At 45.6% G+C, this 23,627-nt stretch overlaps 1 protein-coding gene across 1 annotated transcript in view; it reads right to left on the reverse strand.

Moving 5' to 3' along the window:
- Positions 1-23,627, reverse strand: part of hcn1 (hyperpolarization activated cyclic nucleotide-gated potassium channel 1) — a 58,310-nt gene that overhangs the window by 6,988 nt on the left and 27,695 nt on the right. The window contains exons 4-7 of the mRNA XM_084034382.1: positions 16,168-16,386; positions 10,577-10,723; positions 6,842-7,082; positions 1,260-1,424 (exon numbers count right to left, since the gene is read on the reverse strand). Of these exons, the coding sequence (XP_083890508.1) occupies positions 1,260-1,424; positions 6,842-7,082; positions 10,577-10,723; positions 16,168-16,386 (772 nt within the window). The remainder of the gene's footprint in view (positions 1-1,259; positions 1,425-6,841; positions 7,083-10,576; positions 10,724-16,167; positions 16,387-23,627) is intronic.

Here is a 23,627-nt window from a genome sequence, read left to right on the forward strand (position 1 = left end):
AAGGAGGGAGGAGGTTTCATTCCATTCACCTAATATTAATTTACTCCAGCGGCTGAAAAACGTTTAGAGGTGAGGTACGGCATTAAATCCTGCTGCGGCGCCTCATCCACGGCTACGAAGAAGAACGAAACGTGTGCTCGCATTTTAAATCTGGACCTGCCCTTTTTCTTTTTTTTTTACGTTTTCATCAATCGCCATTTTTTATTCTCATAAACAGGAGTCATCAGTAGCATCTGATATCTCAACACACGATGGAAATAATCCTCAGAATAAACCCGTTAAATCCTTCTTATTGCCTGAAAAGTTATTATTGTTTTCACATATAAAAAGTACGAATATATTTTCAAACAGATGCATATTTCGAAGGCAACAAAGCGCAAGCAAAGACAAAGACAAACGTTCTACTTGATGATTACGTTTTATCTCCTGCATGTTTTATCGATCGTCGTCTTCGTTCTAATCAAAGTATCAGAAGACATTTGAATCAGCAACCTGAGGGTCAATTAAACCATTATTGCCCTGTTTGCATTACATACATGTGCCCCTTTTTCTTAAAAACTCTCACACATATATATGTAAATATATGTATATTTATATATATACATGTGCTTATCCATGGTCACTTATGCTATGGCCAGGTTCTAGATCAGACAGTGAAAACGAGGAAGCCTTGACGTGGACTAGTGAGACTAAACGGGGTCCTGCCCGGACTCCCTGGTGCCACCAGACCTGCTCTGTGGTTCTCTTTAGGGGCTCTTTGGTTGATTTGGAGGACTCTGATATGGGGCGGGGTGCTGCTCATACCCAGGAGTGCAGATGAGTGGAAAGAGGGCCAGACACACATGCACGTGAGGTTAGCGTCCATCCACTCGCTGACATCCAGAGGGAGGGGGGGTCAACACCACACCAACCAGGCGGGCGACGCCACTCCCCTCCCGGACAGCGACATGCACTGCCTCCCAGTTAATCCAACCACAAAAACGCCACTTTGGTTCTTTAGAAGGATTAATGCTGGTCACAACACATTTTCTTTCATGTTATTATAAGACGAAAAGAAAAAGAGACGAACAAACGGAACAAAGGAAGAACAAAAACGAGGTAGCATACGAGTCATGCAGCACAAGATGGCGGACACAATGCTTGTATGGAGAAAGAAGGCAAACGGACACGTTGACAGAGACGAGACGACAAGGCACGATGACAGGCAAGGAGGAGTCGACCAATCGGGGACAGGGTCACAGGTGGAGGCGGGGTCTTACCGATGCGGTCCAGTCGGTCGATGGCGACGGTTTCGAAGGCGCGTCGCATCATGGGGTACTCCTCCAGCACCTCGTTGAAGTGGTCGACGGAGAGGGAGAAGAGTCGGCAGTAGGTGTCGGCGCGCACGCTCGCCGTCCGTCTGCCCTTGGTGAGCAGACAGATCTCTGCGTGGCGGGAACACAAGGAGACAGAGGAGGACAGGGAGTCAGAGACGACACATACAGCCTGCAGAGGGACATGAATGACATCATCCCGGTAATTAAGACACAGATGAGTCCTAAAAGGCACAGAAGCAGAATGTGAATGTAAATAAGAGGAGACGCCCATCAGCGGCATCGCACTGAGATAATTCATCACGCCTGCAGAGGGCTAACGAGCCCGTCACACCACACGGCGCTCGGCTTTACATCAACGCCGACGCCGCGTTGTTGCGTCGACATAATGGGTGACTGTGGGTGATGGGTGAACGTTGGCGCGGTGACGTGGCGTTCCTGCATCCTTGTGTTTCTCACACACAGACGTGGGAGGAGTTTGAAGCCAATGAAAACACTTGACCCCTGCAGCTCCCATCACACCAGAGAGTAACAAAGCTGTTTCCTGTTTGTGTTACATTTGGCTGTGAAACTGAACGTGACCACTACGTAACACACTCAATTACTGAGATTACAAACGACGTCATATTTACACACACGTGAACGGGACAACAATCGAGTATTGTTATTGCCAACAGCGATGTTCAAAAGTACCTGTATTTCATTTCAGCAGCGTTTTACTGTTGCAGCTGGTGATATACAGATAGTTGGGCTTTTCTTAAGGGTCAAAAGATCATTCATGGAGGAGAAAACACAGTTCTGCTTCACAAATTTTGAGTCTCATTTAGCTTTTTTTATTTGGTGAAATATTATATATCATTTGTGTGTAGAATTTTACCAACAAATCCCAGTGAAACGGAAGTGAGAGCGTCTTTAGCTTCTTTTTCTGTCCCCGGTGAATATTTGAGTCACAAGAGGGACTTAAATCAAATCCTCGGCATTTGATTGGACCGCTAAAAAGTGGGCGGGCTTAGAATGAACCGCGGTACGGAGCGATCTGAGGCCAAAAATCATTTCAATGAAAAGAACCCGGTTTCTACCGTCCGCCGCACGCCGATTGGACCAGATGATGTCATACGAGTGAGGCCCACTCATCCTCAGCGACTCTCAGCTGCAAGTAAAAGACATCTCTGGTAGCTCGCAGTGAACGTGTGAACGTGTGCCACCACATGTCATTATGGGATGGTAACACCTGACGTTGACAGCGCCTGATCTCCTCCTCGGTGATTTCATGAATCATTGACGAGGCGAGGAGTTCGCCGCCTCCCGTTCCTTCAGCCTACATTCATCTTCCCTTCACCAGCTCGTACAGAAACAGGAGCCGTCTTTCCAAGTATCGCCTTCCGTTCCAACACCGACGCCGCTCAACCTCCACCCACATTTTGCACTTCTCGTCAATCTGCAGCACAGCTTCCGTCTTCATTAAACCGGTGACTTGTCGCTGTGACGTGTGTGTGTGTGTGTGTGTGTGTGTGTGTGTGCACGAGATGTGAGAGCAACACTCTCAAGCTGTGGGTGTGAATGAGGTGTTGGCGCTGTTATGGTGGAAACGCTCCCGTTAAGTGGTACCTCTGTTAACGCAGGAAGACGGAGAGAGAGAGACAGAGTCGTGTTAAAAATGCAATTTCACGAAAGGGCGGCGAAACGGAGGCAGATGGTGGATTCCACGAGCGTGCATGACGCGAGGTCGCGTCCAGAGGTGAACGCGTGACTCGACGGCGGGGATGTGAGGTGATAATTAGTCAGGCTTTACACAAGCTTTACGTTCCTCCTGCTTCCACTCATTATGATGGAACTCATTTCCAAAAAATGTCAGCGACGATGTTCACAGAATCACTCTGTTTTGAGTTGCTGTGGAGGAGAATTATTATGGAATTATTTCGGCATTCGCAGATACATGAGGTTTGTGTTATTTCATAAACTAATATTAGTTTGTCCCACTGCAGATAAATCAACTGCTTTATTATTATTAGATTAATTTCATGTATAGCTTTAATTGCCATGCGAGCTAATTCTGTTGAATAATGCATCTCTCAGAGGTTTCACGGGCAGACTAGGGGTTATAATTAATACCTAGAGGCGTGTCTCCTGCAGCCATCTTGCTGCATAATAACAACAACAATCGGCGTCAGTGTTTTACACAAAGCACCAGGAATCGACCTTCACTTCACATCAGCTTGTTCTCAGGAACACCAGCGGGGCGGACGGTTTGCTCCGCCCAGCTCTGCTTTGATCCCGCCGTCTGATCGCCTTTTGTCCTTTTCCTCTGTTGGAAGAGCAGTTTTTTTTCTTCAAATGTGAGCAAAATGTATTTTGTCAGATCGGCCTGAACGAGCGATTTTGTCTGAGAACGAGCCGAACAACAGTTCAGGAAGAATCTGAAGTATTTTTAGACCGATTCGTTGTTTGATATACGGCGATATACGTTCAGCGTACATCAAAATATGGATGGCCGCCATATTTGATGGGACTCACCTGAAGCGGTCAAAGATTCTCTCACCCAAATATTTTTGAGGACTACTTTTGAAATTCATTAACGTTTTGGATTAGACAGATATTTCAAAACCCTTTCTAAGTCACTTGAAAGACCTGTGTGTGTACATGTGTGTGTGTGTGTGTGTGTGTGTGTGTGTATATGAGGCACGGCCCCGTTAACACTTCACATGATACAGTTTGACACGTACGCGTTGCCTAGCGACGGAGCATCACAGTTGACCCCAGGAGCATTTGTGGAAATTTGCCATCCCTTCATGTGCCACACACACTCTCCTGGCAACCGGCTCCCCGTCTCCCAACATGGCGGTGACCCGAGGAGAGAGAGGGACTCCCATATGACTAAGACGTTCGAGGCTGATAGGGGTTTCCAGGCGCTGTCTGTCTGTCGCCGCGTCCCAGCAGCACGCCCCCCCCCCACCCCCGTTAGTCCCTCGGCCTCGGATGTAATCCTATTCACGGAGTGATGTGTGATACCTCTATAGTTGCAGGAGTTGCATTGGTCGCTGGTCTGAGGCGCTTTGTGACCCTCCGTCCTCATGGATGTCCTGCTCATTATTATGCTTATAGCACCCCCCTTTGGCTGGGCTCGGGGTTTTGTCTCTAGCGCCCCCTCCCCGATTCCTCATCCCACGCTTTTGCCGGGTTGTTGTCGGAGAGAAAGGGGGAAAGAGTGAGGTGGGCTGGTGCAGCCAGCTGCTCCCAACTCAGGGCTCATCCACTAATGCTGGTGAGAATACCAGCTGGGCAGAAGGCAACAGCAGGTGGCTGAACACAGCAAAATGAACAGTGTGCCCTTTATTATGTGGAGGGATACAACATCTCTCTCTTTTTTTAAATAAATGGGAACATCTGCTGTATGTTCTCCATGTTCCCCTTCATGTTTTTCCCTTTACATTGAACTGATTTCCTCTTTACACCATAAACTCCTTTGTGTTCTGCTAAATTAATCTGGACTGTTACGTGTGAATGTCTGTAAAGAGACAGCGTGCCAGACACTAAATAAACTATAATATAGAATAAATCATTTGTTTCTCCCAGCTTCTAAAATGTGAGGATTTGCTGCTTTTTTTGCAGATTAATTGATAATGAAACTATTGTTAATAAGTCTATCTTAATGATTTTTTTGTTGTTGTAACGATTCGATTCGATTCGATTCTGTAAACCACGATTCGACTCAGTAACTTGTAACCAAAATTCTATATCCATTAAATAAACATGCAATAATGCAAGTGAGAATATCGGTATTCTTCTGAAAGGTGAAAAAATAACATATTTATTCTATAAAAAGTAAACCTGCATAATATTTATTTTGAACATTTTCAGTAGACTACATGCTGGCAGGAGAGAGAGTGTCTTAAACGTATTAAAACATTAATCATAAGTGAGAATCACGATTCATCCGATTAAATGCATTTATATCGATTATTGGTGAAGCCAAAACAATTCATTCTATTTATTTATTGTAGCAGATCGATTTAGTAGAATCTATAGGACTGATAATCGATTCATCGATAAATTGAATGAATCGTTACACCTCTAATCTTAATGCTTAAACCTGAAACAACAATGCTATCTAGCCACCTAATAAGTCCAACATTCACGTTCTTTTAGCTCTGTGTTTGGTCCCTACCAGCTCGTCTCTCTTGCTGCTAAATGCTCCAAGTTGTTCACCAGCTAATGGCTAACTGTGTGTAACTGCCGTTTGGTTGCTGGGCGGATCACGTACGGAGGGTTTCAGCGAGTTGGGTCGTGAACTAAAAAGTCGTGGCCTGACAACTAGAAAATGAGGAAATATTTAATCTTTCTGTACGTCAAAAGCCTGAATGGTGATTCTTAAGTCTTTAGAATTGAACTCATTCTTATTGGGAACCTTTCAAACGGCTGTGGTTTCTTTCCTTTTCGTCTGAGCTGTTTGATAAATGCACTTATGCTCGCTGCCGTTACGATCCGTTTGTCGGAGCCGTGCTGACATTTCAGCTTAGTTTCCGAAACAAGACCCGCTTGTTCTGTGCCACAATGATTCTTCAGCCTCTGCAGCCCCGGAGGATTCACTGTTTGAACTGCACTGCCACATTTGTGATGCCCACTCTGTGCAGAATCCCATATATGCTGTAAAACAAGTCGCTAAATGACATGACAGCCATTCTTGTGGTTTGACCAAACAGGGAAAAAAAGACGACTCATTGCTTTATTTTTTTTGATTCACTGCATTCCTTGGCTGGCCTGTGAGACGTGAACTGCACGCAGCACAAACGACACACCAAAGCGAAGGTATTCTTAGACTCCTCAGCCTCCTCCGACGGCGGGGATGAACTCAGGAGATAAAATATGAAAGATCCTCTAAAATAGGAGACTTTGCTTTGCTTTCCACATTGACAAAAAAGGCAGACGCTGGCGTGTCCGAATAAACAAACGTGCGATGGAATTACATTTGACATTTTAAAAAATGCATGATATCTGTAACGCTTTGGAAAGAGGGGAGTGGGACTCGTGCCGAGACAAAGAGAGAGGAAGACGGAGAAGGGAACCTATATAGCTCTTGATCATACGCTAGCTGCGCTTGTTAGTGCCAAGTACATGCAGCGAGAACGTATGGAGGGGGGAGAAGAGTTGATGCATGTGTGAGGGCGAGGGCGAGGGTGGGGGAGGAACCTCTGTGTGTCCTAAGGGAAGCCTGATCCAGGCCTTGGCCTACTCCAACAACCAGATGAGCGGTTACGTAACCGCAGAAGCCGACTAGCGTCCAACGCTGGTTAATGAGAATCCACATCTACAACGACTGAACTTCAAACGCCGTCAAACGCAAGACCTCGGGCCGGATTCATGTCTCAATACATCACCGGATGGACTATGTGTAGGAACGCGATGCGTGACTGGTGTTCCCGCGTGACAGTACCCACATGTATATTTCATGTGAGCATTTCGATGTGGAAATCTAAAGGAAAAAAACAAATGTAAGTGTTGATTGTCACGTTTTCTTTTTTTGTTCTAACCTCCAAAGTAGGATCCATCGGTGAGCTTCATCTCCTTGCTGAACTTGGTGATGACGCTGGCGACGCCGTGCTGGATGAAGTACATCTTCTTCCCGACGGTGCCCTCTCGGATGATGTAGTCGTTGGGTTGAAACACCTCGAACTTCAACTTGCTCAGCATCCCCGTCACGAAGTTGGGGTCGGCGTTGGCGAACAGAGGCATGGTGGCCACCAGCTTACGGCAATTGAAGTTGACGATTTCCTGGTGGAGAAAAAGAAAACAAGATCATAAATTATTCAACGACGTCCAACAAATGAGCATCGGCGAGGTGGTCTGAACACAAACACAACGGCGCCGCAAATCCTTCATCTGGGCTGCTTTGATCTGCCGGCAGGAATGAATTGGAATGCGTCTTGCTGCTTTATCCCTAATACTAGCACTTCCCATCACTAATACTAAGCACTTCCCATCACTCCTGAGAAGAAAACTTTCTGGCGCGGCAGTCAGGTCCTGATGAGTTTGCCCTCCGGTGCTGGCTCCAGGCCACCTCTCTGGTCTCATCCTGTCCCCTCAGACCCAGCGGGAGATTAGGAGCTTGTTGTCTGTTTACCCACAGATCTCTGTTGCTGTGCGGATGGAAAGGCACTTGGCATCTGTCCCCCCCCCCATCCCCCCCCCCCATCCATGAGGGATAACTCTCCTCCAGTGACAACAGGACATTAACAGAGAGATAACCAATCTGTGGGACGCTCGCAAAGAGATGTTAGCTCAGCCTCAGATGCCGGTGTCAGCTAATGCCACGGGGCTCTGACCTCAATCATGCACCAGAACTAATGAATTAGATAGTAAGCAATTTTCATGCCCAGCCAGGAGTCCTCTTGGGGAAACAATCTTTGGCTATGCCTATTTAAAGAGTGGTCGTATGGCGGAGAATAAGAGGCAGCGAGACGGAGGGAAGGAAGGAGAGTAGAGAGAGACCGGCCTGTCAGTCTGGCTGTCATGTGCTTGTTATGCCTTAATGCTATTAAGCATTAATGACAAAACCTATATATATATACATATATATATATAGAGAGAGATATATATACAGTATATATATAGATATATAGAGGTGGGCTGTTGGGAAAATTCTCCTTGTTGGTGCATTAACAGAGCGCTGCAGGATGATATGGGCAGAAGTTTGTGTCACGCAAAATGGAATCTGAATAATTTATATTTGAATCCGAGTTGCTCAACTTGAATGATTGCGTCAGAAAACTTAATCTGTGTAGCATCATTCTGCACTCTATATATAGTCTATACTCTATATATATATGTATGTATAAGTCTAACACTGCTTGTACAACTTTATACAACTAGATTAACATCGGCCTCTGATTGGCTCTGTCGGTCAGATTTCTTTTTACAATACCAGACCAACTTATCAATTAAATAGCTTTTGGCAGCAAACGATCGATTATAGGATGTGGGAGTGTCCTTGAAAGCAACACCAAGGAGACTTCTGAAAGTGGTTTGCAGCCCACAGCTGCAGCGGAGCAGCCAACTGCTGGATGTGATGAATCACCTCCTTCAAACGGGTGCAACTTGGTTTTCATGGTGATCCGAAACGAATACAAACCAGTAAAAAGTCCCTGGAAAGATTTCATAGACATGAAACTACTTCTTTTTTTTTCTAAACCCACTCATCGTGTTTCTCTTCATCTTTTTGTCCATAGATGCCAGGATGATTAACTGAGCACTTCTGACCTACAACCCAAGGATATTTTATCCGCTAAAAATCCGCTTGTTGTGTGTGAATCCCAGGCAGTCAAGATTTGCTTGAGCAGCCTGGATCTGGCACACCTGTTTGATGGACTCGTGCTACTTGTGGTAAAAAGGATGCCAGAATCAGTTAAAGTATACGTAGGCTGATTTCATGGCCCAAAGCTGGTCTCGAGTGCTGCTAAGTGGAGCTGATTCTCATCCCAAATTGACCCCCAGCACCCCCCGAAATTGTGGCAGACGCGGCAATCAGCCCGAGTCGGTCTACCTGGGAAGGGTCTGGCATGGAGCTGCATTCATTGATTTCTGGCTGCCGAATAGTGAAGTTACAAAACCCACAGCTCCCTTCCCTCATCTCTCAAAAGTAAAACTTGAGGCCAAGTAGGCCGAGCCAAGGTGCCATCAGTTGTAACGCTCTGACAAAGCGAGATGTATCTAAGTGAGAAAAGCTTTAATTCATTACTGTCTGTAGAGCGCACGGCTGCTTTTAGTCGGATATGCTTCAAATAGGAGTTGGCAAAAGAAAGCTCATTTAGAAAGGTGGCGCTGGCACTCGACTAGAGAGTGGCATTATTCATCCAGCTTTTTAAAGAGGATGGTCTGAAAGCAGCAGGCGTGAGGGCCGGGATGTAGGGGAGTAACATAGCATTATTAAGGTAAGCCCTGGTGGTAATAAAGTAAGAATGCAACGCTCACTAATCTCTCCTTACTTTATTTCACACATCGTACTGTCCCAGGCCTCACTTCTTGTGAGCTGCTGATTTCATATGTTTTATTATATTGGATGAGAAATATAACAAAATAGAAGATAACACATTCTCCTGCAATAGTCATTGTGGACATATCGCTCCATCAAAGACAAAGTGACCTAATTCTCGTATGTATGATCGGGCAAAGTAAAATAAACAGGCTGCATCCCTGCATAAGGGGGATTCGGTTAGATGTACAAGCTCGGTCCATTTATTTGATGTCTTTCAGTGCAAAAAGTGAACCGAAGCAAGAACACATGCATGAAAGGTAAAGTCAAAATAAGCAGAAGTGCAGGATCCTGAATCAGAAGCACAACAGAAGACAAATTCAATCTTGCAACACCACGCAGTCCTGCAATCTGATCCTGATCTCTCTGGGAATTCATTTCATACAGAAAACGGGGGGGCTGCCTTATTGGAAAAAATAATTATACGTGTAGAAAACGAGCCACACTTTGGCTGAAAAAGCACTTTCTAAATAAACCTGCTTCTTCTTCTCTGGGAGCCAATAATCCATGACTGACATATCTTAAGAGCAGTTATTTAGTGAAGTTGCCCCGTTCATGTGCCCTTGTTTGCTGTTTGTTTTCCCCCGTCTGTCCCACGGGCTTTACGCTGTCTCCATGCAGATTTCTTTTCACTTTGCTTGCAATGCACGGCCGACTGAGCCTGTAGGATTTTCCGCGCAGTAAGTCATACCTTAAAAACCCCTGCACCTCCCCGTCTGGGAGAGAGGTGACTTAATGAGGCCACATGAAGGATGGTCACGATTCCTACGCTCCCTTCGCTTTTTAGTGCTCTCCTCTCCCACCCACCTGTGCTTAATTACCCACGTAATCTGCTGATATGAGGAGGTCACCAAGGAACTTAAAAGCTGGTCACCGACTCCAAGATAATCATCCGTTTCTCTTTTGTGAATGATGCTCAGTACCACTCAAGCTGTGTGGCTCCGTGCTGCACCGATCATTTGTTAATAATTGTAAATTGTTCAACAGCTCTGGAGCTCAGCTTGTTAATCACAAGGGAAAGGTGACGTTTGTGTGCTGAGTAGTTCACATTCTGAGGAGAATCCATTTTTGCTTCTTTTTTTTTTTTCAGATGATGATTCACTCCTCGTCTTTGTTCCAAAACTAAAATCAATTTTGTGACAGCTTACCTGTCAAGAATTCTTCTTCTTTTCTTTTTGTTTGTTCCAAAAATAAAACCGTCAAATCGGACACTCTCAAAAAAAGATGGTGGTCTCACCTCTTTGAGGGGGTCGTTGAGTTCACTCAGGATGTTGTCCTCGTCGAAGATCTTGCCCTGGTAGCGATGCTCGTAGTAGTCGTGGATTTTCTGCCGCATGTCTGCCGGAAGCTTGTGGAAGGACATGTACTGCTCCACTTGTTTGTACTGGGAAGGCAAAGAAAAGCAGATGGTTGTCAGTTAAATATGCAGCTGCACCTCGAACAGACAATAAAGCTCCACGTCTTCACCGAGTGTGTACGTGTCTCAGGTTTGAGGACGAGCCGTGCTCTCGCATGGTCACAGTGCCATGTCCTGGTTGCGTGTGTGGGAGGGGGGGCTGGGAACGGGGGAGGCAGGTGGTGAAGGAACGCAGGAACAAGTACAGGCCCGCGGCTATGTCAGACCAAGGTAGCAGCTCCGATTATCCCTCCCCGTGCAGAGAGCCCGGTCCTAACGGGCGACCTCGCCATGATCTAATGTGAACTAGCAAGCTATACCTGGCATCCTGGAGAGATTTACGAGCCGCAGCGACAAGCAAACCAGATGGCGCGGCTTGCATGACTTATAATTATGTGCATGATTTCTCTCGAATGTTTCGTTGCGATTTCTTTAATTCTGTGCACACCGAGCGGTGATTTTTAGCCTCATTTAACTTCATGTTCAGCGCATAATCATCAGCAAATGTACTTTGCAGTTTCTTATTATGGTTCATAACGCAAGGAGACATAATGAACTCGTCTTGTTTTCGAATATCAAAATGAATTAGAGCAGTATTTACAGTTAAAACTACTGTAGCAGATATAATTAAATGCTTTATGGGGGGGAATAAAGCAGTTATTTGTTATGGTTTTCAGACACATTTACTACTTTTGAACACAAATGCATATTAAATGTACTTTAGGGTATATTCACTGTACTTTAGGGTATATTCACTTTTAATATTAAGTGCAGCGTTTCATTTGACGTGAAAAATGTGAATGTCCAACAGATCTTCAATTTAATTCCTTCCATATAGGTCACATGGATGGTTGCATAGCAACTTGAGAGAAAAAAAACCCTCCTATTATCTTTGTAATTATACAGTGTTTGAGAGCAATAAACAAAAATGATGTAATCCTTATGAAAACATCCACATCTGAGTTGAAATCATTAACAACCTTCCACCATTCGTGTTCATCGGCGATAAACGTAACGCATGTGTGATGAAGGCAATACGTGTTAGCCAATCAGAGGCAGAGTAGGGCGGGTCTTCGTTGAAAAAAAAATCAGCGAATCAACTACTGTAAATAACAAAAGCCAATGAGGTAGTTTGGCTTGCGGATGAGAGGGCACTTCAACATTTCCAAAGATTTGACGGCAATTTGAAAAACATAATGACCTTAAAAACCACTGTGGTTATTATTTCTACAAAACCGAGGGATGGATGGAGGATAACATGCTTCATAGCCTTCCTATCAGAAAGCCCAGGTGGTCTGTGACTCTACATTGGTTTTTCCTTCCTGTGCACGCATGGCTGGACGCCTGTGCAATACCGCCAGTAATGAGGTGTGGAAACTGTCCCGTTTGCCGTCATCAATTTCATCTCAGTGCGAAGTTTAAAAATGCATCCACATTAATCTGAAAGCAGGTATTGACCCAGAGGAGAGGGGGAAAGAGAAAATGCTTCAGCTCATCTATTTTGATCAGACGGGGGGGTTCAGGGTCGCGGAAACAATCTTTCCCTGTCAGTCCAAGGCCCTGACGCAGGAAAATACTTCAGGAGTGATACGTGGCCTCCAGTGTTAAGTTTTGTTCTTATAACGACGTCGCTTCCCAAATTACTACTTTTTTTTGTTAATTATCCGATTATAGCTTCTAAGGGAGCAATTTAGATAAACGCTGGCTACATCCCTCACTCTCTTCATCTCTCTCTAGAGATAGTCGCTCCTACACTCACCTTTTTTGGTATAATATTAATATTAAAATATTCTGTCACTAGCGGGCATTCCTGTTCATGTAAAACAGCCCCGGGGGTCACTTTGTTATCGGCCAATAACAACAGCCATAAAAACTGGGTTTTCGGGTACTGTAAGAAGTGGTGAATCCCAATTAAATGTTTGCAAAAATAAAGTATCTGTACTTAATAAACTTAGTCAGACAAGATAGAAAGGTTTCTACTGTTTGCATGTTTCTGAATGGATTGTTCACAAATTGTGCGTCATCGAGAGGAGGAAACGAGCCTCTCCGGCTGAGGAAACACCAAATATGGACGCTGCTGCTAGATCCATCGGACAACTAGCTTAGCTTAGCATAAAGACTGCGTTTAACAAAGCTGTTGCAAAAACAACAAATTATACTATTAATCTGTAAACTTTAAAAAGGTGCTGATTCCAGCCATAATGCTTAGATAAGCTAAGCTGTTTGAACTATTCCTGTTAAGCATGGCTGCTTCTATAATGCAAATGCCCCCCAACTAAACATGCATATTGGATCCAACACACTCGGGTGCATCCAGACTTCAAGGACAGCAGACAAGCGGTTCAGTGAGGTTTCCATTGAATCCCAGTCTATGAACACTGTAGATGCTGTGGGTAGAAGCAGAGCTGCTGGATGACACACAGCTGTCTGCTGGCTCACAGTGATTCAGCACGAGGGCATCGCAGCAGGCGTGTCTGGAGACCACGCATGCTTCACACCATCACTTCCTTCCACCTCTATATCTTCCTCTCTTTTTCCTCCTATCTTTTCACACAATTTGTTTTTTCTAGAGAGCTTGAAAAAAGGCTTCTGTGATTTAAGTTAAAAGACATCACTCCCGTCCCTCATCTTCTCGAAAACATCCTCTGTCCTCAGCCAATGTCCAACATCCATCTCCCCATGTTTCCGACCCCCCCAAGCGGTGGCAGTGATAGATGTAATGACTACAGGCTGAGCACCCTGAACCCATCCCTGCTGCTCCTCAGCCTGCTCCACTGATGTGCACAGCCATGCAGCAAATCTGCCCTGGCTGGATCTGGCTACACACTGGGGCTCGGTTAACACTAACATGGCATTCGCAGCCTTTACATTGGCAGTTTGATGCCCCGGGCGCAACTGGGATGCACAGGGAAGTGCAGATGTACATTACACAGTAGTGAGACACATGTCGCTAATTCAAACAGTGACTTCGACTCGTTTGCTGCGGGCGACCCTCCGTCATGCTGTCTGTGGTGACATCTGCCTATCTGGCTACCAGCAATCATAGAATTATGTCTCCAAAAGTTCAGCTCCGTGCTGTGAATGAAATACCAATTCCACTGATGGAGGTGTGTATTAACATTTTTTACTTTGCTATCTGCTGCAGCAAACTGACACAACCTCTCGTGGTTGGAGTGACACATTTTCTTACAAAAAACCACAACAAAAAACAACTTTTATTGCCTGTTTTATACCATCATTACCTCCCTGCTGACTCCTCAGTCACTACTCTTAACCGACCCCCCACCTTGCTAGTGACGACAATGCATCTCAGTCCCCCCATCGCAACCGTTAGCGGGGGAAACAGTCTTGTGTCTTGCCCGACTTCGAATCGACGCCCTGCTTTGGAGTTTGAATGAAATGTGTTTTACTGTCTAGACGGAGGACGTTAGCCGTGTGGTTGTTGCAGAAACACCTGGAGGAGATCTGCAGTCAAACAAGTGCACCGTTCTAGTTGGGATCTGTTATCAGTTCAATCCCAAACCTGGATTAACGGCTAGACCTGCTGATTATTAGCGTGATGATGACATTGTCTTTCCCTCCGTCTGTTAGAAGAACTGAATAATTAGCATTCATGAACCCACTGCGGTTATCTTCTTCTTCTTCTTCTCCTCCGTATGTTGAGTCGTGGGTGGCTTTGTGCCATAATGACATTGCAGCGATTAGTATTGTATTTTTGCATGAAGGCATAAAAGCTTTTGGTGCTAATGACACATTTTTTCAGGGCCATGTGTGACAACACTGCACCAAAAACCACGGAGGGGTCGTCTCTCTAGACGTTCATTGATCGAGGGGGAAGCGGCTGGCAAGGTTACGCCGCCGTTTTACAATGAATTGATAGCGGCTACATGCTTTTTTATGTGCAAGGTGTAAATTAATGAACTGGTATCCTAGCATGTCCTGTTATAGTCGCAGCCAAGGTGACTCTGCTGAGTCGACGCTCTGATAAGAATCATGGCAACAACCTCCTGCGGGGTAATGGATGAGTGCTTCGTGTATCAGTTCGGTCCCGCCTCATGAATAAAGTCGGGCTGCCCGCTACTAGAGCTTTGATTCCCGACCAGAACCCCGATTGGACCAGATCCTCCAGGTTCGGGCCCCTGTATAGGGCTTATTCCTGACTCCATGTTTTTCCAATATCTATTTCATATAAGGCAATGAACAGTAGGGAAGGTGGACGTCGGAGATCCTCTCACAAACGTCTGTTACCGCACTGCAAAGACTCAACGCTTCAATCGTGACCTTGACTGCTCATTTTCTTGGCTAATTGTTGGTCCATTTAATATTATCATTTATTTTAAATGTCCAACTTTACGTTATCAGATGGTTTTGTTTGACCAACGGTCCCAAACCTGAAGGTATTTGCGTTTCTACCACATGAGATAGAAATGAGAATGTTTGGCATTGTTGCTCGAAAAGAAATGAAATGCAATATTATTATTATTATTATTATTATTATTATTATTATTATTATTATTATCATCATTTCAGCTCTAAAGCACAATGTAAATGCAAACGTTTATGACTACTACAGCAAACAACAAATCATTACCAATTTATATTATTGCCCCTTCACTATGATGACATGAAATACTCATTGCATTGGCACATCATGTATATTTAAAAACATGAATAGTAGATGAGTGCTTACATCCCTCTCGTTACCGCATGAGTTAAAAGGTCAGCTCCGTAAATCCTACTATGTCCTTAAGTGGATGAAGACATACAGAGGAGGGCTATGATCCGCTGCACGTACATGGAAATGTGCCGTGCAAAGTTTGGGAGTTGAAGTTAGGTCCTTTGCGTGCTGATGGCAGTCAGGGCCATGTGTTCTGGTAATATCCAAGGCCCCTCAGCGGGAATCACAGATGGTGGCTCGGCTGAACTGCTGGATAATAACCCTCCACAAAAAAAAAAAAAAAAAAAAGACCAAACAACTTGAAACTGATGTAATAGGGACTGAAAATGAAAGAAAATGTGTTCACTGGCAGCGTACAGAGGAGGAGGTGGTTCGTCATGTCACAGACCTCCTCACCCCGTTGGCCTTATGTGATCTGCTTGGGGGGGTGGGGGGGTGGGGTGGGGAGAAAATCCTCTTTCCCAGTCATCACCCCGGATATTGTGATCTGCAGGAGCTCAATTGGTCCATGGGGCCACTGAGAAAAGGCCTAATTTATTTAAGTCGAGCTCCAATGAGTGGGATTTTATGCAGTCGGAAAGAGCAAAACCCTCAGATTAATCCTTTAAGACCGTCCCTCTGCTTATTAGCATCACTTACCTTGAAACAACACAACAGGAGACATTTCTACTTCACACCATGCAGTTACTTCATTGAAATAGCACCATATGAACCAGATCTTCTTCATGATCTCAGCTATTTAAGACGATCTCACCTTCTCCTGGTACTGCCTGCGCGAGGAGTCCAGCGATTGGATGAGAGCGGTGGCGTGGCCCACGAACATGGCGTAGCACGTGGCCCCCACGATCATACTCAGCATGGTGATCCACAGGTCGGACATGCTGACGGGCGCCCGGGCGCCGTACCCGATGCACAGCATGTGGCTCATGGCTTTGAAGAGGGCGTACGAGTACTGCTTACCCCAGGAGACGTTCTGCAAGGGGGAGGAGAGGGAGACAGAGAGGGGGGTGGGGGGGGAGTTACTGCAAGGCAAGGCAGCGATGGGAAGGAAGGCAGGCCTTTGATGGATGACTGAATCTCTCCCAACATACTCCTCATGCCTCACAGCGTAATGGCTGAACTTTCTACCTGTCTCACTACTTCAGCACTGTCAACACATTCTCCGCCCCGACCTGCCGGGTTTTATTCAGCTTCCCCCCCGTTTGCAGAAGGGAGTTCATGTTTGTAAGCACTCCAGAAAAAAAGCCCCGACTTGCATTATTTACAGACGCCCGGGCCCTCTCTCCCCTCTCTCTCTCTGTGCTGTGGGAACACACACTGTGTAATAACAGCGACGTCCCTCATGAACTCTCTCGCTCTTTGTTACAAGTGAATGGGAAGTGATTTTGCGTCGGGTGAGTCATTCCTCCTTCTATCCTTCACGGCGTGCGTTCTCACCGAGTGACGTCGTACCTGCAGCTGCGTCCGCGAGCCCGCTATTATCCCATAACGCGTCCATTACTCAGACTACGTTGGCTGAAAAGAACATGATCGGTCTCTGACAAACAGGAAAGAGACTCTTTACATCTCTGCTATGAGCACATGCTGATTCTGCTTTTTAAACCATCGGAACGAGAGCTACCCGGCTTCACAGGAACAGCGTTGTTCCTTCATGTCGAGGTGGTGTGGTGGTTCAGGGGTCCGTCTTATTAAACACTGAAATCCTGGGTGTACCCTTCAACCACATATTGTCTATTTCTCCCTGAAATCGCCTTCTCCCAAACCTGAGATCATATTTATTCAGTGAGTGCAGTTAGTGGCAGCGTGGGCTCCACGGCAGCTCTGACACTTTGACCCAGCGCCGGCGTGGGACTCCTGAAAGCAAAAATGCTATAATTGCGTCTACTTTTCGAAGTGAAGCGAGGTAAGAAAGTAGGAGGGATTTGAACTTTTTCCTGAAGCTCTCTCGTTACATTCCTCTCTCTTGCTACTTATATCACTTTCCAAGCGTACAAACGAGTGAAACTCTATAAATGTGTAGCCGTGTGTAGATGTTCTTTTGCTATCCGATGTGGGGAGATGGTTTGTTTTTCGAGCATACGCCGTGGCCTTCGGGCAACTCTTCAAATGGAAGCTCTTATGTAGGAGCCCCGGGGCGCCTGCCTGGCCCTGTGCCCGTTTTATATAGCAGATAGCATCACGGAAGAAGGCTGGAAAATGTACCACCTTTGTTTGAGGTTGCATTTCAGACTTCACAGATGACTCGCCCAGCCCTCATTAATACAGAACGTGTCGAATGTGTGCCCGGAGACACGCCGAATCTCCAGCGAGCGAACCCCAACAAGCCCACTGAGACCACATTTGTGAGAGATAATACGTTCCTGTATCTGGAGACAAAAGCGACAGCTCTCCGGTACGGGGGGGCCTCGTCGCCCCGGCCAAGTTGCTGAGTCCACCGAAATAGCTTCACCTCCCGTGAACAAGAAATGCTGAGGATGCGCTCCATATGGAATATCTGTCTCACCCAAAACAGAATAGCTAATGAAAGAAATATGAATCCTCCAGAAAATATAGTTAATCTCTGTCTTTTTTCCCCCCTCTCCTTCCACCAGCTGACATAATTCCACATGCCACACTGTAATATAGCACATCCCATCATGTTCGCATGCTGATGCCTCCCTTTTTTGTCACGCCATCCTGCATTCTGCTCGACTCCACGCTGTTCATCAACGGGGATTTAGGAAATTAGGAAATTTACAGCTAATCATGTGCCCTGGATGACTCAACAATTCTCATCTCCATGCTGATTAGTTTATTCTTCCAGAGACTGATTAGAAAATATGTAATAATTACACTTGCCAGCTTTAATATGAGATTTCTCCAAAGGGTTCAGCTAAAAAAAGAAAAATAAACATACGCTCTTCATACAAATAACCACCGTTTCCCCCCCCCCACAATATAGGTTGCCAAGGAAACATCCGTTGCAGAAATATGTTTATGTATCAACATAGCGTCCAGGAAACTGGCAACCTGTTGCTTTAAGAATTGATTGCCCAAATTCATCCATCTCTTATTGCCCGATGTCCTTTCCTACCCATCTACCCTGAGGTCCTTGAATGCATCGTTCCTTGTTTTTGTAAAGCACTTTGTAAGTGTTTTAAAAGCTGCGGTATAAATAAAGTGAATTATTATTATTATACAGGGTATGATCTATTCACACACATCCAACCTGCACAGTTTCCATCTGTGAGGTCATGAGCCTTACAGTGCTGTCACATGGGAACACATACATTTAACATGCGTGGTTTGGATGGTGGGGCAACACGGTAAAATATATGTGTTGTCACATTGGTATGCGTGGAAAAGCAGATGGAAATAGATACACCGGGGTGACTCACTGCACCTTTTGCTCTCCGTCCTTGCATGTGTTCGGTGCACAGATACACAGCCTTGAGTGTGCCACAGTCACTTATATGGAGTTGGAATCAACACTGCAGCTCTTCCACTTAGAAACATTGCAATTTCAACGTGACAAATGTTTTTCATTCAGCCCTCAACCCAGTGATCAGCTCACTGTTGAACTCCCCAGTCTCCGTCTCTATAGAAGTCCAATACCCAACAGTTAACAGAGTTATAATGGAAATTAATCTTCATCATGAGGCTCCAGCTACATCTTGTCATTTGACATTAAAGTGGCATTATTAAAAGCTGCATATATGTGATGATGCAACAGGTGACGTGGTGTACTGTAGAGGCAAACGCTGCTCAGAGGACCTAAAGACGCTGCAGTACTGGATTCTACATTTGAGCGTGAACAAAGCGAGGTCACGTGACACCTTTTGGACTAATTGGTGAAAAGCGTTATTGCTGATTTAATTCCTTGAGTTTGTTTTTTTTCCCCCTCCTGCAATTACAGTGACTCTCAGCAGGTCTGGTTCAGTGCATTCTGATAATCTAACACAAAGTACATGCAGTACTGGATTCCTTTGGACAGACGCAAAAACAAATCGACCACATAGACAGAAGTATTTATGCACTATTTCCTTGCTGTGTACAGGGAAGAGTGACTCATTGCTGTATTAATGCCAGAAAACGCAGCTTCTACTCCCCCCCTATTCTCTACAATCCACTTGATTTGAATAAATGTGGTTTACACAGCAGAGTCGTCATTTCCTCCCGAGCTCTGAACACATTTAAGCTCTTGATTCAGCAAAACAAGACACTAAAATTCTGCATATTCATCTCTCTGCAGCGCTGCTCTTTGTTGTGAATACTGACTTCGTCATCCTGTGCGTCAAGTATCACTTCAAAGTTCCTATAATAAGACCGAGCCGAGTGTCTGACCGTTGCGTGTGAGTTTTTAACAATTTGCTGGCTTTTTGATTCATTAGTCACAGCACGCCGCCTCCGAAACGAGATGCGACTGGTTACGTGAGCGGCGAGGCAATCAATGCTTCGCCATGTCCTTGTGTCGAGTGTGACCCCTGTGTTTGTTGTTGTTGCCGGCGAGCGCCGACGAGGCCGGCAGGATGTAATTCACGGCTGTAGATGGCGGGGTTTGACCCCTTCGATGACACCGGCGCTCACAGGCTGAATAACAAAAATCAGAGCTGTTACTCATCTGTGCAACCAGTGCTGATACGTGACACCTAACTGATGAGTTAAAGCCAAAACTCCTTTCATGTTCCTGTGAAAAGTCCACTTTTTAAATGCGTGTGCACGTCCTCGTGTTTGGATTTTTAGAAGCATTTTGTGTTCTTTTTGTTTCCTTTCCATGTTCTATTCCAGGTAAATGCTTCCGCATTAACTGGTTTTAATCACTCCATCATGATTCTCTAAAACCCTGACAAGCTGTCCTTCGGATGTGGGGGAGAAAAAAAAAAAAAAAAATGTGATGCACAATGTTCATTTTTCAATTACGTAATCCAACTACAAGCTGTTCTCCCCGGGAGTGCACAGAAGGCACAACGGTCTTTGAACACATAAGCGTGGAAGTGCAGAGGTCTGCTGGCCTGCCTGAGCACCAGACTGTTAGTTGGCAAAGAAAAGCTCCCACAGTGGTGGATCCCAGTGTGAAGGTTGTTCTTCTCCTGGTCTCATACGTTCTCAGCCGTCCTGGTGAAGGATCTTACTGGGCCCGAACAAAGCTTTTCTACAAGTTTTCTTCTGATATTGTGTTTCTTTCTCAGTCTCCCCTGCTGGTTGTCAGCGGTATTGTTAATCATTTGCTACATCAAATGTCAGAAAATAAGTGAAAAAGGATTAGAAATTAGAAATTCCTAAAGAATGTTTTGTTTTTGTCCAACCGACAATACAAAATCCAAATATAATCCATTTACTGTCTTAGACACTAAAGAAAAGCAATAAATCTGAACTAGAATTGCATCTAAACTTGTGTATATTTTGCATTTTTCCTCAAAATAGTCAACGAATCAGTGAATCGACTATTTTTTTGTTGGTGTGAGTGAGGATGCATGTGGGGCTATTTTAGTAATTAAGTTTTAATTAAGTTATTCTGTTTCCTTTATTGTTTTGGGTTGTTTTTTGCAGCATAATATATAACTAAATTGTGTCTTTCTACTTCTTCTGAAGGATACATTTGACAATAAGAGTGAGACTCTGAGGAGTGAGGCGAGTCTGATCACACGTGATCACGTATGCAGCAGCACCCTCAACCAAACATGGTTAAAAGCAAAGAAGAAAGCAGTGCGTTTTTATGTCTGGTACCCACAAACCGCCTGCACTCTCCGGATTATTACAGCCTTTGGCGTATAACTAAAATGATCTCGTCAAATTTAAAGTGCTGCCTTCGGGCAACACGCTTGATATTCAATTCAGGTGGAAATACTCGTGCATTTCTGAATAAACAAAGACCCTCCCAGACGAGTGATGGAAATCTCCCACTGTTATTATCGGCAGAGACTCTCCGAGAGGGCTGACGAGTCACGCAACCCAACAATGTGGACCAACCAAAAGAATTGATTAATTCATAAACTCTGGCTGTTGGATGTGACTCATTCAGAGGTGGGGAAGAAGGAGATGGGAAAGTAGTGGGTGGTCCAGGGATAAAAGAGGCTGAAGGAGAGTTCTGCATGGTGAAGCCAGGCCTTCCTGTTTTGTTTTCGTCTGTCTGCCCCTCAAACCTCCCTCTGACATGAATCCTCGGCAGGCTGCTGCTCAGCTGTCTGCCTCCTCATTGTGAGACCTGGACAGGGAACAGCGAGCACACAAACCCCCACACAAGTATGCTCCCACCATGTCTCTACTTTGCACTCGCAGACAGGAGTAACATCCCGTCAGCCTCTCACCTGAGCCAACGCAGCGACAGCGACGCTATCTAGTCCTGTGATTAAGTAAATGCAGCCTCTAAAGAGTAAGATGCTACTCTCAGGCCATTAGTCAAGAAGATAACAGCCCTACACCCTGTGCTGCACCACTCAGCAGTATCTGCAGGCCTCCGTCCCCCCTCCACCTCCTCTCCTCACAGCTGGAGACGACATGAAACTGAAAACGACGCAATATGAATCTAAAGCACCCGAAAGACACGACCTTTGAAGGCAACCGTCACCTGACGAGTCCCTCGGGTAGGCAGATATCTTATCAAGACTTTTGAGCTGAAGAATACTGATGTATTGCGACGGTGTGAGGAAGAGGGGGGCGGGGCTTTTCACTTTGGATTTGCCGGACCGCGCACCGAGAAGGAGATTCCAACAAATTGCTCGTTCTGCCACATCAGAGTCAGCAGCACCGTTAGCTGTTGGCATCCTGCAGTACCGATCTCATGTGCAAAGATGCTTCCAATGAGTCTCATTTAGGGCCTTAAACGTACTTATCTCATCACGGATGACTCAAAAAATCATCAATCTTCAATTTGTGTATCATAAAACGCACCAGTGATCCTCTGACGAGTATCGATTCGTCGTTCTTATTATGCATCATCATACCTGAACGCTCCGCAAGCAGAAACGCACTCGATTCACCAAATGTATGGTAATCCTAATCACAAGAAGTTGTGAAACTGCTGAGATCTGAAAGCGTTATTATCCCTTCAGACTCCCGAAGTGACAAACTCCGTGAGCTTCTATATATAGGTGTGCTAGTCTCAGCTGCAGTCGGAACATGTCACTAGAAACCTCGTGTTGTGTGAGGAGCTGGGAGACGTCTCTGTAATACATGCATACGGATGATTCTGGTTTCACTTTACTGCTCGTCTCGGCTGCGTCGCTAAGTTACGATCGTCCAGCATGCAGGTGTCCTGCAGTACATCGGCTCTTTGTGTCAGAGGCCCTCATCTCAGTCCCCAGCTCTGGCTATAGATTTACACGGTCCTGCCACACAGGGGGGGCAGCTAATTAGCCGTCTACATGATCCTCGTTTTGTATCGATTTGCATACAAGAAGGGGGAATACATTCTGTGCAACACGCGGAGACATTTTACATTAAGCTCGGTGATTAAATGTTAATTATGAATCCATGGTAACGTCGATCAATAACAGCGTGGCGCTGCAGCGAACGGAGGAGTTTGTGATGTCACGTGGGAGGAATTCGATCGCCGCACAGTCATCGCTGTGCAAACAGGGATGGATGACGTCTGTTTGGGATCGGTAGCACACGGTAGTTGGACTTAGTGAGTCGGGCGACTCATTGCCTTAAAGTGCACACGTTGGACACGGGGTCGGTGACGTTGAGGAAAGCTGGCATTTGCACCTCCAGTCCGATGCCTGTGAGCAGCCAGCGTGCATGTGGAGGACACAACCACAGCCCGCTTGACCCCGGCTCAGAGAGAGAGAGACAGAGAGAGAGAGAGAGAGAGAGAGAGAGAGGGGGAACACAGGGAGAGAAAACGCACAGGTGGACCCCGAAGATCTCCAACAAAGCCACTGTTTTTGCGAGGACATCAGAGCGAGGCGAGGCCAGAAACGAGGGAGGAAGTACTGAAACATGCAGCACGTTGGTGGAACAGCACCATCGTGTTCATGCTCTGTACAGTAGGAACATAAGTAGCCTCGCTGCCTCTTTAAGCAACGCTCCGTTGTCGGTGGGCAGATCAATAATGTACCTGCAACAACGTCCCTGATGAAATGTACCTGCGAGACTCCTGCTCCACAAAATTAAACACCACGGGAGAGAGAGAGACAGAGAGAGAGACTATAGCAAGAGCAAGCCTCAAAAAGATTCCCATTGTTTGTGCAGCATTTCTATTTTATTCCTTCACATATCCACTCTCATTTCTTC

Source organism: Eutrigla gurnardus (genome assembly GCF_963514095.1).
Source record: "Eutrigla gurnardus genome assembly, chromosome: 19".
Classification (NCBI taxonomy): Eukaryota; Metazoa; Chordata; class Actinopteri; order Perciformes; family Triglidae; genus Eutrigla; species Eutrigla gurnardus.